General features: G+C 50.1%; 3 protein-coding genes across 3 annotated transcripts; 1 reads left to right on the forward strand and 2 right to left on the reverse strand.

The window, feature by feature from the left end:
* The first annotated feature begins 865 nt into the window (after positions 1-865).
* LOC131210444 (photoreceptor-specific nuclear receptor-like) lies at positions 866-4,550 on the forward strand. Its single transcript, XM_058203694.1, has 4 exons — positions 866-984; positions 1,158-1,273; positions 3,327-4,148; positions 4,207-4,550. The coding sequence occupies exons 1-4, from the start codon at positions 866-868 to the stop codon at positions 4,548-4,550; spliced, it is 1,401 nt and encodes a 466-aa protein (XP_058059677.1).
* A 616-nt stretch (positions 4,551-5,166) lies between these two features.
* On the reverse strand, positions 5,167-6,846 carry LOC131209996 (splicing factor ESS-2 homolog). The gene is made up of 3 exons (XM_058203177.1): positions 6,654-6,846; positions 6,417-6,570; positions 5,167-6,350 (listed from the first exon to the last, which is right to left on the reverse strand). Exons 1-3 carry the CDS (start codon positions 6,786-6,788, stop codon positions 5,188-5,190), a joined length of 1,452 nt encoding a protein of 483 aa, XP_058059160.1. The 5' UTR covers positions 6,789-6,846; the 3' UTR covers positions 5,167-5,187.
* A 230-nt stretch (positions 6,847-7,076) lies between these two features.
* On the reverse strand, positions 7,077-8,504 carry LOC131210713 (uncharacterized). Its single transcript, XM_058203995.1, has 3 exons — positions 8,362-8,504; positions 7,715-7,840; positions 7,077-7,633 (listed from the first exon to the last, which is right to left on the reverse strand). The coding sequence occupies exons 1-3, from the start codon at positions 8,423-8,425 to the stop codon at positions 7,182-7,184; spliced, it is 642 nt and encodes a 213-aa protein (XP_058059978.1). The 5' UTR covers positions 8,426-8,504; the 3' UTR covers positions 7,077-7,181.
* Between the last annotated feature and the right edge of the window lie 5,579 nt (positions 8,505-14,083).

Consider the following 14,083-nt stretch of genomic DNA (forward strand, 5'->3'; position numbering starts at 1 on the left):
AAATAAGAACCAAAAAGATGTTTTTCTTTCACAACATACAATTTATTTTCGGCTCACTACGTCCCCAATTTACAACGCTGTTTCTGCACATCATCAAAAATTAAAACGATACTATAGAGTAGGCTTTCAAGCGCTCCTAGCCCTTTAGGATCGATTTTTTTAATGGAGATACATTTAAGATACTAAAATTATGTTTATTGCCGAATTTCTAAAAATTTCCTTCATTGATTTTTGTGAGTTGGTTCTTAGTAAAACTTATATTTATAGTGACCACAATCAATACTATAAATTATTGTGGGGTAAACTTAAAGATTGGCTACTTGGATTGCAATTCGGTCAAAACTAAGCTGCTGAACTTTTGAAATTATTTTTCACGAAATTTCTGCGTAGATTTCGTTGACACACAATTTTTGTAAAAATGTAAAAATGTAAACGATGTTCTTTTAACAAATTGACTGTAGATGTAACATCCTGGAATGTTCTATCGTGGAGTTGTTAGTACTATTGTTGAGTTAATGTTTCTTTTAAGCCACTCAAGACGAACATTAAACAAAATTTAACCAATATTTAACCAATGGCCAAGCGTGTCTAACTTAACACAACCATTACCACAAAAGATTAACCTGCAAACCACTAACTTAATGGCTTATCGCACAGAATGTCCGTAGACAAATAATGTCACTTAAAATGTTGCTCTATTTTTAAAACGTTTAACAAACACCAGAATTCAGCATACAGCTCCATCGACATTTTAACTCCTGTGCTTGAAGTTGTCCCTGTTAAAAGAGCGTGTTCAATCTGCCTCCTTCACCAGGATTCACCTTCTCGGCGACACATGAACGACATCTCGAACTCGAACGTGAAGATGTCGCCCGCCGGTCCGGGCGTCCTGTGCAAGGTGTGCGGAGATCGGGCCTCCGGAAAACACTACGGCGTACCGTCCTGCGACGGATGCCGCGGGTTCTTCAAGCGCAGCATTCGAAGGTAAGTTTCGCCGGTTTTTTTTGTGCCACAAAACTTCTGCAACAAAGGCGAAAGGTGACAAAAGGAGAGTGTGCGTGCGTGTGTTTGCCAGAGTGTGTTTCGCGTGTACTGTCTTGTTCTGTGTCGCTTCCTCACACCTTTCTAATGTCCTGTTTCCGGTGAATCTCCTCCAGGAACCTCGAGTACGTGTGCAAGGAGGGTGGCAAGTGCGTGGTGGACGTGTCCCGGCGCAACCAGTGCCAGGCGTGTCGCTTTGCCAAATGTCTGCAGGCCAACATGCGCCGAGAAGGTAAGGAGGAGAGTGATTTCCGGGCACGGCGCCCGGAAATCAAACACTTGTCGTATCACTTGAACAACAATCTGCTCGCCCGTTCGCTGTTCTGGTCGCAATTAGTGCCACCTCTCCGCCGTCCAGCCTCCGGTCTTTCACGGCAAGGGTGCGCGCTGCAGGTCCGTCCCCGAGGGTCCCCGAGTGCGGGAAGTGAAAAAATATGTTTACAAACTACCACAGCACCCGAGCGAAGTGACGGGAGCACTTCCTCTGAGGGGTGCGTGTTTGCCCGGAACTGGATCTCCCCGGGCGAATGATCCTGACTGGGCTACGTGCGCGCTCAAAGTACTTGGTTGGGCGAAAAGGCTGTGATTGACACCACAAAGATCGGACATCCGAACTGTGGCGCCCGGGCCCGGTTAGGGGGAAATAATATTTACCATAAAACACTCCTCTAATTGCTAAATCAACAACCCGGCGGGAATGGCCTTTGCCGGTGGTGACACTGGCCCCTTTCCGAATCCTGCCTGTTGTGGTTTTCCTGGCTTAGTGGTCCAGTTTTTTTTATCTCTCTTAACGCCCACTACAAATAGGTTAATGGCCACAACGACGGGAAAAAAATTAATAAGAATATTTTAAAATGTTTTCTACGCTACCTCTTAAACATTGGGCTTCTTTTTTGTCCTGGTTTGGTGTGCGAAGTTTTCCGCTCCCAAAAGACACTCCCGTTCGAACACTCATCCACAACACTTTCGGAACGGGAGAGATATTATCTTTCGGCGGCACCGGATGTTTATGCAGGGACGATTTCTCACCTTAAGAGGGCCCTAGGAAAGGGCTCGTCGGCGCCGTTTCGAGTGTCATCGCCGATCGCATCGCGTCCGAGTACCGAGTTTCAAGCCAAAAAGGCAGCCCGGAACGGAAAATGGGTCCTCTCAGCTGCACCGAGGAGCCGCAGCGATGGATATCGCCACGGTCTGTTTGGTCAGTTGCCGGTTCACATAATAAAAATTTTGTTTTCATTCCTGGCCTCCTAAGTGAGACCAAACAAATTCCTAATGAGACCACCCACCGGAGCCATCGTCATCGGGGCGAATTGCTTGATATTGTTATAATAGTAATAATAATAAACGCTGGTTTAATACTGTTGTAATAATAATAATAAATTTTCATCAAACATCCTTAAAAGGGGGCTTCAACCCATTGCTTAAATAAAATCAGGCTTAAGTGAGAAAGACATCTGCGCAGTTCAACCAATGTCTCCGTTTTATTTAAAAACGTATCTTAAAATAAATTCAGTTCCATATAATCTTTACTACGTTACAATGAAACTTTGCCCAAAATGGAATGTGCTTCTTATGTTGAATGTTCTGTCTCATGTGCTGTCTCTTTCGTACTTAAGATTTGCTTCTCGTTCTCGTTTCCAAAACATCACTTTTTCGTAGCAACCACTGACGGTTAGATAAACGCGATCGGGTAATCTCGGATCCAAGGAACCATCGGGTTCGGTGAATCATCGTTTCAATCACTTGAATCACCCATTCAAAGCCTGCTTAAATTTTTACACCGTCAATCCTGTCAATCATCGTGCTCGATGGACACCTTTTAAGCAATTGGAGAAGGTTTTGAACGAAATTTTACTGTTTTGAATCATTTGGTACCCGCGGGAATAATTTAATATGAATACGATAATTTGATTATATTTACTTTAATTCATTAAAATCTGTGCCAAAGTCCGTTGCTTGTCAACCAAAGCGACCTGTAAACGTGTTGCGCATTGATAGCATAGATTATTGATTTGCTATTACCTCGCGCCCCGTACGGGGTCTTGTGCCCTTTCGCCTCTGGGCCAGGGAATCAATCAGCAGATAGTTGACTTCCAGGATCCTGCATGTACCCTGCCCAGAAACGTTGCCCTCGATCCCAACCGGGCGGAGGGGTCGTCGTCGGCGTCGGCGAGCTAAGTAATGATCGGCCCGCGATGGGAACCGCGCCATATGCTGCGCTCCGCGGCTCCCTTCGGCCGGCCGTGTCCTAACGGAGTTGGTGTCCTTTCCTTTCTTCTTTCAAGCTGTCCAGCACGAACGGGCCCCTCGGAACTGTACACCACTGGCGGCGGTCAGCGCACTATCGGCGGCCCACGGCGAGTACTACGCGTCCCGGGCCCAGGCTTTTTCATTGCCCCAGACGAACCTCTTCTTTCCACTGCCGCTCCACATTACGGCCTCGGCTTCCGGGTTCACGCCCATCGCCGCCGAGACGGGTCGCTTTCTCTCACCGTACGCCCAATCGGCCGCAGTCCTGGCGGCAGCAGCCAGTTCGGCGAACGGAACTGCCACCTGCACCGCGACCATGTACGACCACTTTCCTCCGGCACCGGCCCCTTCAGGAGCACCCAGTACGACCCACACATTTACACCGATCACCCTGCCACCGGCCGGGGCCAGTCTACAGATTCCGGTCCCGGTACAACCAACGGCCACCGCTCCGGGCATCAAAATCCCACCGGGGGGACCAAGCACCACCGAGCACAGCATCACCGGCGTCGGTAACGCGTTGGTGTTACCGACGGCACCACCGATGCACTCCATCAGCTCGATCCTGGCCCTCGGTTCCGGGGCGAAGGAGAACGAAGTCAGCAGTACCGGCGAGGCCGGCGAAAGTCCCCCACGAAGCACCGCCTGGGCGGCGGTGGCGTTCGGTGGCGGCAAGAGCGAAACCGACATGCTGCTCGAATCGGCCGCCAAGCTCCTGTTCCTGGCGGTTAAGTGGGCCAAAACGGTGCCTTCGTTTCTGCAACTGCCGGCCACCGACCAGAAGCTGCTGCTGGAGGAAGCATGGGCCGAGCTGTTCGTCATCACCGCGGCCCAGTGGGGTCTGCCCATCGACAATGGTCAGTTTGTGGGCTCATCATTTAGGTTTTGTTTCTCATTTTCGTTTTTGAATTGCAGAATTTATCGGGCGCAATCCGTCGGCGGTACGGTTGGCAAGCGCCATTCAACAGTTTGCGGCTGCCCGGGTCGATTACCGGGAGGCGGCCTGCCTGAAGGCACTGGTGCTGTTCCGTCCGGATCATCCGCGGCTGTACGCGGCCCACGAAGTTCTGCTGCTGCAGGATCAAACGGTCGCCCTGCTGCACGAAAAGTGTGGTGGCGTCCGTTTGGGTCATCTGCTGCTGCTGCTTCCGGCCATCAAGGCGGCGGCCAACGCAAAGGTCCTGCAGGAAATGCTGTTCCGGAAAACGGTCGGTGAAGTGGCCATCGAACGGCTACTGCTGGATCTGATGAAAACATAAGCCCGGGAACCGGGAGTCTTCTCTAGTCAATGGTCACATTCACCAGTTGCCAAAGCAACCATAGCAACCGAATGAAAACTGCTTTCCCTGGAAGCTCCTGGATTTGATTCCGTTATGTGGTGATGCCATGATTTACCAAAATGCAACACCATCTTCATAATGATCGATCGATCGATCGTCAAAGAAAAATTCCTTGATCAAGGAAAAGAAAGGAAACAAACGAATTGTTTTGATTTGATCGCCGTTTGACAGCCGTTCTCCAGCTTTGTATTCAATGCGCGCCATCTTTCAGAATTCGTCGCGACTAACGCGAATATTTGAGGGGAAATATTTTGCATTTAGACCAGTATTAGGCCAGTTTGCGCTACCCGTGCCGAAATGATCTCCTGTTAGAAATTCTGGTTTCGAAACAAGATTTTCAAGCGACACGGAACCATTTTTTTTTCTCGATTTGCATCACTCACCGACACGGGCGAAAATAAAAAAGTTAGCGATTTTCGGTATTTTAGCAAACGGTACAAAATAAAGCAAGCTAAATATGAACTCTGTGTAGTTTCTCATTATGTTCACAAAATAAAAACACGGTTTCGCATCGCATTTGTATCAAATTGCGTTTATTACAACTACCGAAAAGTTTTCAAAAGAAATCGGCCGCCTTCGTGCGCTTGCTAGTGGCCGGAATGTCCAGCAAATCGTCTGTAAGATTCGGTCCACCCTTGACCACGGCTGGTGTTTTTCTTCGCACGATTGCTCGCGGTGAAGGCGTGATGCTTCGCGACTTGCGACCGCCCGCGGGCCCCGGCAACGGTGTCTTCAGGCCCGTGGAGCGCGCAGGAGAGGTGAACGGGCTCGGAGTGCACATCAAGCCAATCTTATTAGTGGCCAGCCGCCGGGCCGCCGGCGACATGCTGGCTAGCCGTTCGAAGGAACTGCGCACCGCCGGTGAGCCAATGTTTCGTCGGGCGGCCTCGATGGCTTTGGCTTTCTTTTCGCGCGACTTTTCCGCCGCCTTCTCGGCCAACTGTAGGGCGAGATTCTCGCGTTTGGACGTTTCCACGATACGGAACGACGGTCCCACGGCCGCCGGGTGAAGCGGTGTGTCGCCGGCATCCAGACGGAACGGTGTGCCTTCGATTTCACCCCACGTAAACAGCGGACTATCGGTCACTCCCGGGCACGGGGAGGGACTTTTGACGAACACGAACCCACGTATCCGCGGCGTAGCGGTCGAGGTGTCCACCACCTTCCCGTCGATGCCGATTTTTTCCGGCAAATGTTTGGCCTGCGTTTTGGCCGCATCGACGATGGCCTGCTTGCTGTCCTGCTCGTTGAACGGATTGACGTGCAGCCGCGTGCTGGAATGGTTAATCTCTTGCCTCTGCTTGGCCATCTCCAGCTGCTCCTCCTTGCTCAGCTCGACCCCGTCCGGAGTGTACATGATGTAGTTTTTGTTCGTGTAATTCCACATGTCCAGCTGCTTCGGTTTCTCGCGCACATCAAACTGTTGCTCGATGCTCGGCAGCGCCAGACACTGGCTCATCTGTATGGCCGACGTTTCCTCTGCTTTGTACAGTACGGCAAACTTTTGCCGTAGCTTCCGGTCGGCCGTTTCGATGATCTCCTGAAAGCTGTCGTTATCTTCGCTCGTGTAGTTCTGCAGAAAGCTATCCAGCGAGTGTCGGTCGCCCACCGATTTGGTAGATTTGTTCGAACCGGCGCTCGATGTGGACCGCACCGATGGCGGTTGTTCCGTGGCTGGTGTGCCACCGGGGAGAGGAGTTTCGAACGTTGCCGGGCTGGCTGCAAAGCGAGAAAAAACGATGAGAATTGTAGCAAATAATCTTGTTCCAGAGCCGTGAAACTTACCGAGCCTGGACGACGGTAGTTTGGAGTTGTATTTAGAAAAGATCTGTCGCAGCTTCCCCACATCGTTGTCTGCCAGCGCGTCCAGATACTCGTTCTGTGCTTTCAGCTTTTTCAGGTCCGGAAAGAAGTCGCGCTGGATAATTTTTCCCATTTCCTGTGGGGAGAACGGTACGGGACACTTCCTTAATACACCCTGGCACGCCAATCGCACCACAATCCGACGGAACACTAGCTTACCTGAAGGTACTCCTCTTCGGTGAGAATGATCTTGTCTTTGGTTTTGGTCCTCGGCACTACGGGTTTCTTAAACACTGCCACCGTTCGCTCCTGTTGTTTAATGGCCTGCAAGCCCTTTTCTCCCGGTTTCGACATTCCGCTGGCCGTTGAGGGCAACAAGTAAATTACGTTTTTAATGATTCACGATTCTGTTTTGTTCCTTCTGGCTCGCGTAATGTTTTGTTTGGATCTGTCACCGTTTGACAGCTCCGACAGAGCTCGGGAACGGTTTGCATGCGCGCCATCTCGCGGAACTTGTGCCTACTGCAAATGGAACAAATTTGAAATTTTAATTGACAGTTCGTTGATATCTTTGGTCGAACACACCAAGTTCTCTTTCGGGAAGCAAAAAAAAACGGAAAGGCAAAGTCTTTAATTGTTATCTTTATTAAAACGATGTAAATTTATGATTTCGATGTGCAACTACTTCGGGGTGCTCTGATGTCGCAAACTATACTCTACAAACGTTTTGTCCGTTCTGCACCGTGCCTATAGGCTGCTGCCCACGATCGCGCCGAGGGCCAGGGCACCCACAAGCAGTTTAATCCAACTCTGCGGCACCAAACTGGCGGCCGCACCGTGCTCAAAGTGTCGGAAGTTGCACCCATTGCCGGAGCAAGCGTGGCAGTTGCGATCGGCGTGGCAGCCCGTGTTTTCCGAGGTACATCCCCGCAGAACCGTGTTCTCCCGGACCTGCACGAAGCACTGGTCGTCGGCCGCAAAGCGCAGGCACGGTGTCGGGGCGCTCTCCAGCTCCGGCGCGCAGGTGCTGTTGGTCAATCCTTCGCACTGGTGGCAGGTTAGGCGGCCATGCGGGAAAAGGTTTCCGTTACACGCCACACTGTTTTCGTTCGAGCACAGCTGACAGTTGTTCACCAGATTGCAGTTGTCCACTTCCGCCTGCGTCATCCCTACCACGCAGCCACGCTCAACGTTTTGGCCTGTGGAAGGAACATGGTCGGGGATTTTGTCGGGGATTAATCTGTGAATGTTGTACGGCTCAAATCGATCTCGGATCTTACCAACGACTCGCGTGAAGCACGTCACGGCGGACGTTTGGGGCGATGGTGGACACTCCGTGAGCAGAATGTTTTGATCCGGCACCAAGCAGTTGGTACTGTTCGCGGTAGTACAGGTGAAGCACCAGACTGGAAGCAAAACGGGGTGTTGGGGGGAGGTGAGTTATGACTAAGCGACCCACGGTTCCGAAAACCGAAGACACACTGGAGATTGCATAATGCGATTAGATAAGACAGAGAACACCAAGCAGTGCCGTTGGAGGGCGTGATTTCTCGTCTAGCTCCATGTTACACACTGAAGGGAAATTAAGAGCTCTGCCAGTGCCAGTCAGAAGGAACTAAACGCTGCTGGGGAGCTCACTTTCGTTGTCTTATTCGTTGACCTCGACCTCTCTAATAACACTAAACCTAGGTCTGACCGATACCTAACCTAACAAGAGCTTCGATGAACATGAAACACAAAATGTAGATTCAAATTATTATAAATTTAGAACGCTTAGGTCTAATGAATCGGGACGAGCCCGATGGTAGAAGCCCTAAGCCCTCAGTTAGTGTGCTTCGTCACAGTTGCAGCCACGCCTAACCCGCGACACGAAAGCTCGGATGTCAAGCGCTGCTTATCTGTTCACCGCTCACGGAGATTCACTTACAGGCCGATGTGCGTGCCATTTGGCAGGCCACAAGCAGGGCAACGATGGACAAATATTTAAACATTGTACAAAACACTAGAATTGTACCACTTTCCCTTTCAACCAAAAGTCACTTCCCGGCGGAGAGATGTTCAGTCCGGCACAAGCTGAGACACACTGCGTGCGATGGTGACTATTGATTGAAAATTCGTAACGGCTCCGTTATCGCTGGGGCGTCTGATAGTGGCCCGGTGTGGCCTCCGGGGAGTGTGATAAGACCTAAGGATACCAACACACATACACACGCTGGCCAGTGGTGCAGATTTTGTGTGGCCCATGGAACGTTGGCTTAAGCCGTTCTAGAGTTGGTCGTATGGCGCTGAGTTATGGTCGATATCCAATACTGTTTCCGGCGACCAGAAAAGACCGCCGCCGAGTAAACATGCCGAAAAAGGCAAATAAAATGTGTGAATAATTTTGGGAACGTACAGACCACGCACTCACGGTGGCAAGCAGACCACAATGAATCCGATTGAAGTTCGACACATGAAAATGGAACACCTTTAAACGGAAGGAAGCTTCATCGAATCCATCTGTAGACAGCTGAAAATGTCGAGTTTGACGAGTCAGATGTGGTTTAAAAGTGGTGGTTTTGACTTGCAAGATCAAGAACGACCTAAACAGTGAAATAAGGTGATGAAGAATTGGCAGGACTTAGGAGTTGGCCACACGACAGTTTCCAAACGCCTGAGCGTTATGGGAATGATTAGAACAATGTTTTATCGGTTTCCACATGAATTGAACTGTGCATTTGGTGGGATATGGAAGGTGTTGTGCACTATGAGCTTTCAGAACCTAATGAAATTATTGATGGACAACGCTCCTGAAAAAAATTAAATGCGTTAGAAGCAAGCTTTGGTCATAAAACGACCAGAATGGAATGAAAGACATAATAAACTGATTTTTCAAAATGACAACGCTTGACCCGACATCACAAAACCGGTCAAAACCTATCAAGTCCTACCCGTCGTATTCAACAAAGGTTGTTCCTTCAGACTACTACCTGTTCCGTTGCATGAGTAACGATTTGGCAGCAGTTATTATGAAAGTATTGAAAAAATCGGTCTTTGATTTGATCGCTCTTAGAGCCGAAGAGTTCTATCGAAACAAAACACGGGAATCGGCTGAAAGATGGGAGAAAGTAGTAGCTAACGAAGGACAATGCTTTCACTAAAGTAGTCATATGTTTCGTTGTTGTAGTTGTAGTAAGCCACAAATGACGAATAAAACCAGCATGAATTGATTCCAAGTCCTAGTCCATTTAAGAAGCATGCTTCAAGTTACTGATTGCAGGATCTCTTCCAAGTCAGAATCCGTGTCTCTTCGGTGTACTCTGCGCAGCATTAGCTAAGATTCCGACGACGCCGACGGACCGATTTCCTGGAACTGCCCGGGACGGAAATTTGATCGACTTATGCTGCCGAGATCGCGGCCCAACCGAGACCATGCCTTCATTGGCTGCTCGTACATCATCTCTCTCGCCGCCCTTTCCCGGTGTCCCGGGGGGCCCCGCGGATGCTGTGCGCCAGAGTGAGCGAGATTGGTCTGTTTCGGCTGCGGCCTGGCCCGCTGCCGGTGGTGGTTGGTTTTTATATTTTGGCTTTTCCTCGGCACGGCATCGGCACCGGAATGGGTTTGACACTGCGGAACTCCGCCTTCTCGCCGGCGGCGACGACGACGACGACGACGCCGTAGGCCGCGTGACAGTGATCAACGATCGTGCATAGCCGCCGCCGACACGCCGTCGCCGCCGCCGCCGCCGCCTGATCGCACGAATCGGTGAATGGTGAAAGTGAAAGGATAAAAATAGAGGTCCACCGAAGTCGGACCGAAGCACGAACGGCCAGCCGTGGGACGGCGAATTCGCGCCAGATTACGACATTTTCACATGACACGGGAACACTATCGATCGGGGCCCAAGATTAGTGTGCTGCAGAGTTTAGTTCTGCTTTAGAGATAAGATAGTTCACAAAAGGGAGTAATATAAACGGTTGAAATAATTTACCAAAATTAATATATCCCAAATGAATAAAATACAATCAATAAGTGGCAATAACAATCCAACCCAGAATCTCCAGAACACAGTTACGGGTTTTAAGTAAAAATAAATCCCCATAAAACGGTGGACTAAGGATGTCCAGCGCTTCCATAAATAGGCCCCTGGCAGGGCCAGGGGACGAGCTGAGTAGACGTTGCTCAACGCGGGCACTGGCAACGACGGAGCACCACCGTCAGCGGGCCCGACCCTGCCTTTCCAAAGCAAAACAATTCACAAATCAAGCGTTAAACTAACGAACTTCACAGAGAGCGAGCCGCTGAAGTGTAACGGGGTCGTTGTTTATCGTCCGATGCGACACATCGCGCGGAGACTCTCTCGGTCGGTACGGACGCAATTTCCTCCGGCCAAGTTTACATATAAAAGCCAACATCGCCAACTCCATAAAAACTCAGGCCGAAAGAGTCCGGCCCACTGCCGGCTCTGGCTCCTCGGTGTACACAAGCCACAAGCCTGGGGCACTGCACACCTCTGCCTGGTCGGCTACGTCACAGCGGAACTGACTCGAGCGCGAGCTGACGAAAGATGGCGTATTTTCACACTTTTCATTTCCATGCTCGACTCACCGTCTCGGTTGCGCGGTCGGGCAGGCAGGCAGGCAGGCAGGCATCGGCATCGGATGGCCCGACCAAGCAGCGGCTCTGACGTGATCCTGCCGCAGCGAGTGCGATCGTCAAACGGCTGCCGTCGGTCTGCCCCAATCTTGCCCGGGTTTTCCACCAGATTTTCCAACCTACTGTGGCCATAAAGATTGACTAAGGGGACTCCCGGAGCCGCCCGGAGATCGTTTCCATTTCATCGTTCGCCCATCAAACTAAAAGTTAACGCCGCAGAATGACGCCCTGTTCCTGGCTCACTTTTTGGGGTCATTCGACCCGACAGGCTGCGTGGCGCGCTCCGGTTACGGCGTCGTTAGTACATCTTTTGGAAGATCTTTTCTGTGTCCGACGGAGTTCCATCGATACGCACTCCGCACTGTACCGGATACGGATATGTACTTTCGAGCGGTAGTTCTGTGTCAAAGCTGTACATACTTACCCGGGGGGAGTGGGATTGATAAACAATTCAAAACTCCGTAGAACCCGAAGTCACGGGAACTGGCATACGGTAAGGGTACATCTCATGCTTGGTAATAATAAGATAAGTAAAGTATTAAAAATGTGTCCATAGAAAAAAAATGGAACGAAGAAACGGCGGTCGGGTTGGAAAGCCCAACCCGTCGGCGGATTTTTTACAGAACGAGTGTGTGCATGTGGATAAATATCGATACCGACGGACGTAAATATTTATCTACCGGAAGAGTATGCGCCACGTGGAAGGTACTGCTGATACCGCTGCAATGGATTTTATTTTTCGTTCTTTAGTGGATGACCCTTTTTTAAGTATGTTTAATGCGGGTTACTATCTAACCAAAAATTCCTGCTGATGATGCAAAATAATTCGATAAAACGTCCTTTTTGGAACGGAAACGCGATATTCTTTTGAAAATTCTTCCCATCCAATGTCTAAGTGAGTTATTGAATTGTCTCGTTCTTTCTTCGCCATTAAGACAATCAAATTTATGGGGCAATTAGTTTCATGAATAATATATCGTAAGTGGCGCTTTTCTAGTCAAGATACTAGTTCTGCTTCTTTGTGGTTAATGAAGCAGAACCAGAGCACGATATGTTGGTTAAAACTTTCTTTTTCTTTTTTTAATTTAATTTAATTTAATTTGTCGACAAAACATAAGAAAATTTGTATATATATTTTTTTGTAATGCATCAACATTTTTGGGGCATGAAAATGCTGTTGCTTGAACAAATGCCGCAATTCTCAACACTGTTAAATTGTGCTCTTTTATCGGTGAAGGTAACCAAACCAAAAAGTCTTTGGAGGTTGTGAATAAGTTAAAAGCCATGGGCGACTCCATGCAACTCTGCTCTAAAGTCAGGAGTATGTTTCATTCTCCAATGCCACCAGGCTTATGTGTGTGGAATTCAGTTCCGTTCGTTCGCTTTCGTGGAATCAATAAAAAAAAGAAAATCCAAACTCCTAGAAGGTGTCACAAATCTTCGCGCCCATAACGTATCGACGCGGCGAACCTACATGTGACTAAATTTAGCCGAAACGGCCGCTCCTTATCAGGAGGTCCGTTCTGTATAATTTTGACCGCAACCCTTCCCAAGGCTGAGCGAGCAATTTTATCAAGCTCAGTCGGTGTGCGATTTCATGTTTACCTGGCATTATCCGAAATGGGTAACACCAGTGAATCATCAAATCGCTTAACTTCAATGTCTATGAGTATTACACAATGCTCTCGATCGAAACTCTCGACCCAGCACGCTCCTCAACACGATCCTGTGCCGTAGCCATCCTGAAGGAAGCCGCAAACGAGGAAGAGGAGCATAATGGTCCACATGCTTGACCTTAGCATTCTGCGCCCCATCCGCGACCAGATCTCGATCGAGCAATCAATCAATCAATCAATCAGTCAGTCATTTCGGTGTCGGGTCACTGGGCACGATGATGATGATGTACTAATTTTATCCCTCGGCGGGTAACGAGCGACCTTTAACGCGCGAGTGGTGGTCGGGTGGTGGCCGCCTGCCCGGCCTGGTATGTCTAATTTCAAAGCGGACTGCGGACCAGGTAGTGGCCCTCGCCCAGACCGAACGCGGAATCCGTAAACAATTTCCCCCGTTTTGTATCCTGCTGTGAGTGCGTTTTCTCCCCTGCCCCTTTTTTTTTGCTTTTTCTTTGTACAAAAGAACCCAAAAGTGGTGCACGGAACGTGTTTTTTTCGGGGCCCCAGTGGGGCCGATGTCGTCCTGGCGCGCTCGTCCACCGCGCGGCTTCGACTCCCGGTGGATCGGTTTCACTTTCACCGTCGTCGTCGTCGCTGGCGGATGGGATCGTGTCACGAACGGAACGTGCGCTCGCGTCGTCCCGGTCGCACCCACGGCCGGCCAAGCGAAACCGAACGGCCTGCTGTCCTCGTCCTCCCACGGCTTTCCCGGGTTTCCCTCGAGCGCCGGTCGTTGGTGGAAAGTTGAGAAAGAAAATTCCCATCCCGCGCTCTCACACGCTGATCTTCACGATCGCCTATGCGATCTTCTTCACGACCAAAAGCGAGAGAGAGAAGCACCGACGGAGTGGCCATCGGGCCCGGTGGCCAGAAAGAACCAGCATCAGGGAGTCCGCGCTGAGCACGCCTTGCCGAGTGGTCCGCGGATCGATCGGAAGCGCCAAGTGCCGCAGTACGCCGCCGTACGATCGCGAGGAAAAACGCGAAACCGACTCTGCCTGTGCCAGAGGCCACGGTGCCTACCACTACTACGTGTGTGTCTATGTGTGTAGACGTGTGCGTGTGGTTATTATAATTTTATCTGTTGCGATCATCATCGCCGTCCCGCGGTGCTGCGGCCATTTTTCCGCCCCACGGGACAGGAAATGCCCGTGGCCGGTTGAAAGTTTAATTATTATTGTGTTTTCCACCGGCGGAAAAGTGCGGCTTCGGGGAAAGTGCGTGCCTGCGTGGGTCTGTGTGTGCACCGCCGGATTTGGGGATTTCTGCTCCACAAAGAAAAGCGAAAAGAACAAGAAAAGCTAAGCCGGTTGTTTGGATCGGTTGCGCCTCGGTGTCCG

This window comes from Anopheles bellator, chromosome 2 (assembly GCF_943735745.2).
Source record: "Anopheles bellator chromosome 2, idAnoBellAS_SP24_06.2, whole genome shotgun sequence".
NCBI classification, from domain to species: Eukaryota; Metazoa; Arthropoda; class Insecta; order Diptera; family Culicidae; genus Anopheles; species Anopheles bellator.

Coding starts and splice junctions, on each gene's coding strand:
- LOC131210444 (XM_058203694.1), top strand. CDS start 866: ATGTCGCCCGCCGGTCCGGGCGTCCTGTGCAAGGTGTGCGGAGATCGG. Junction 1,274..3,326: donor GGCCAACATGCGCCGAGAAG/GTAAGGAGGAGA, acceptor TCTTCTTTCAAG/CTGTCCAGCACGAACGGGCC. Junction 4,149..4,206: donor GGGTCTGCCCATCGACAATG/GTCAGTTTGTGG, acceptor TTTGAATTGCAG/AATTTATCGGGCGCAATCCG.
- LOC131209996 (XM_058203177.1), bottom strand. CDS start 6,788: ATGTCGAAACCGGGAGAAAAGGGCTTGCAGGCCATTAAACAACAGGAG. Junction 6,571..6,653: donor CCGAAGAGGAGTACCTTCAG/GTAAGCTAGTGT, acceptor TTCTCCCCACAG/GAAATGGGAAAAATTATCCA. Junction 6,351..6,416: donor ACTACCGTCGTCCAGGCTCG/GTAAGTTTCACG, acceptor CTCGCTTTGCAG/CCAGCCCGGCAACGTTCGAA.
- LOC131210713 (XM_058203995.1), bottom strand. CDS start 8,425: ATGTTTAAATATTTGTCCATCGTTGCCCTGCTTGTGGCCTGCCAAATG. Junction 7,841..8,361: donor AATGGCACGCACATCGGCCT/GTAAGTGAATCT, acceptor TTTTGCTTCCAG/TCTGGTGCTTCACCTGTACT. Junction 7,634..7,714: donor GTGCTTCACGCGAGTCGTTG/GTAAGATCCGAG, acceptor TTCCTTCCACAG/GCCAAAACGTTGAGCGTGGC.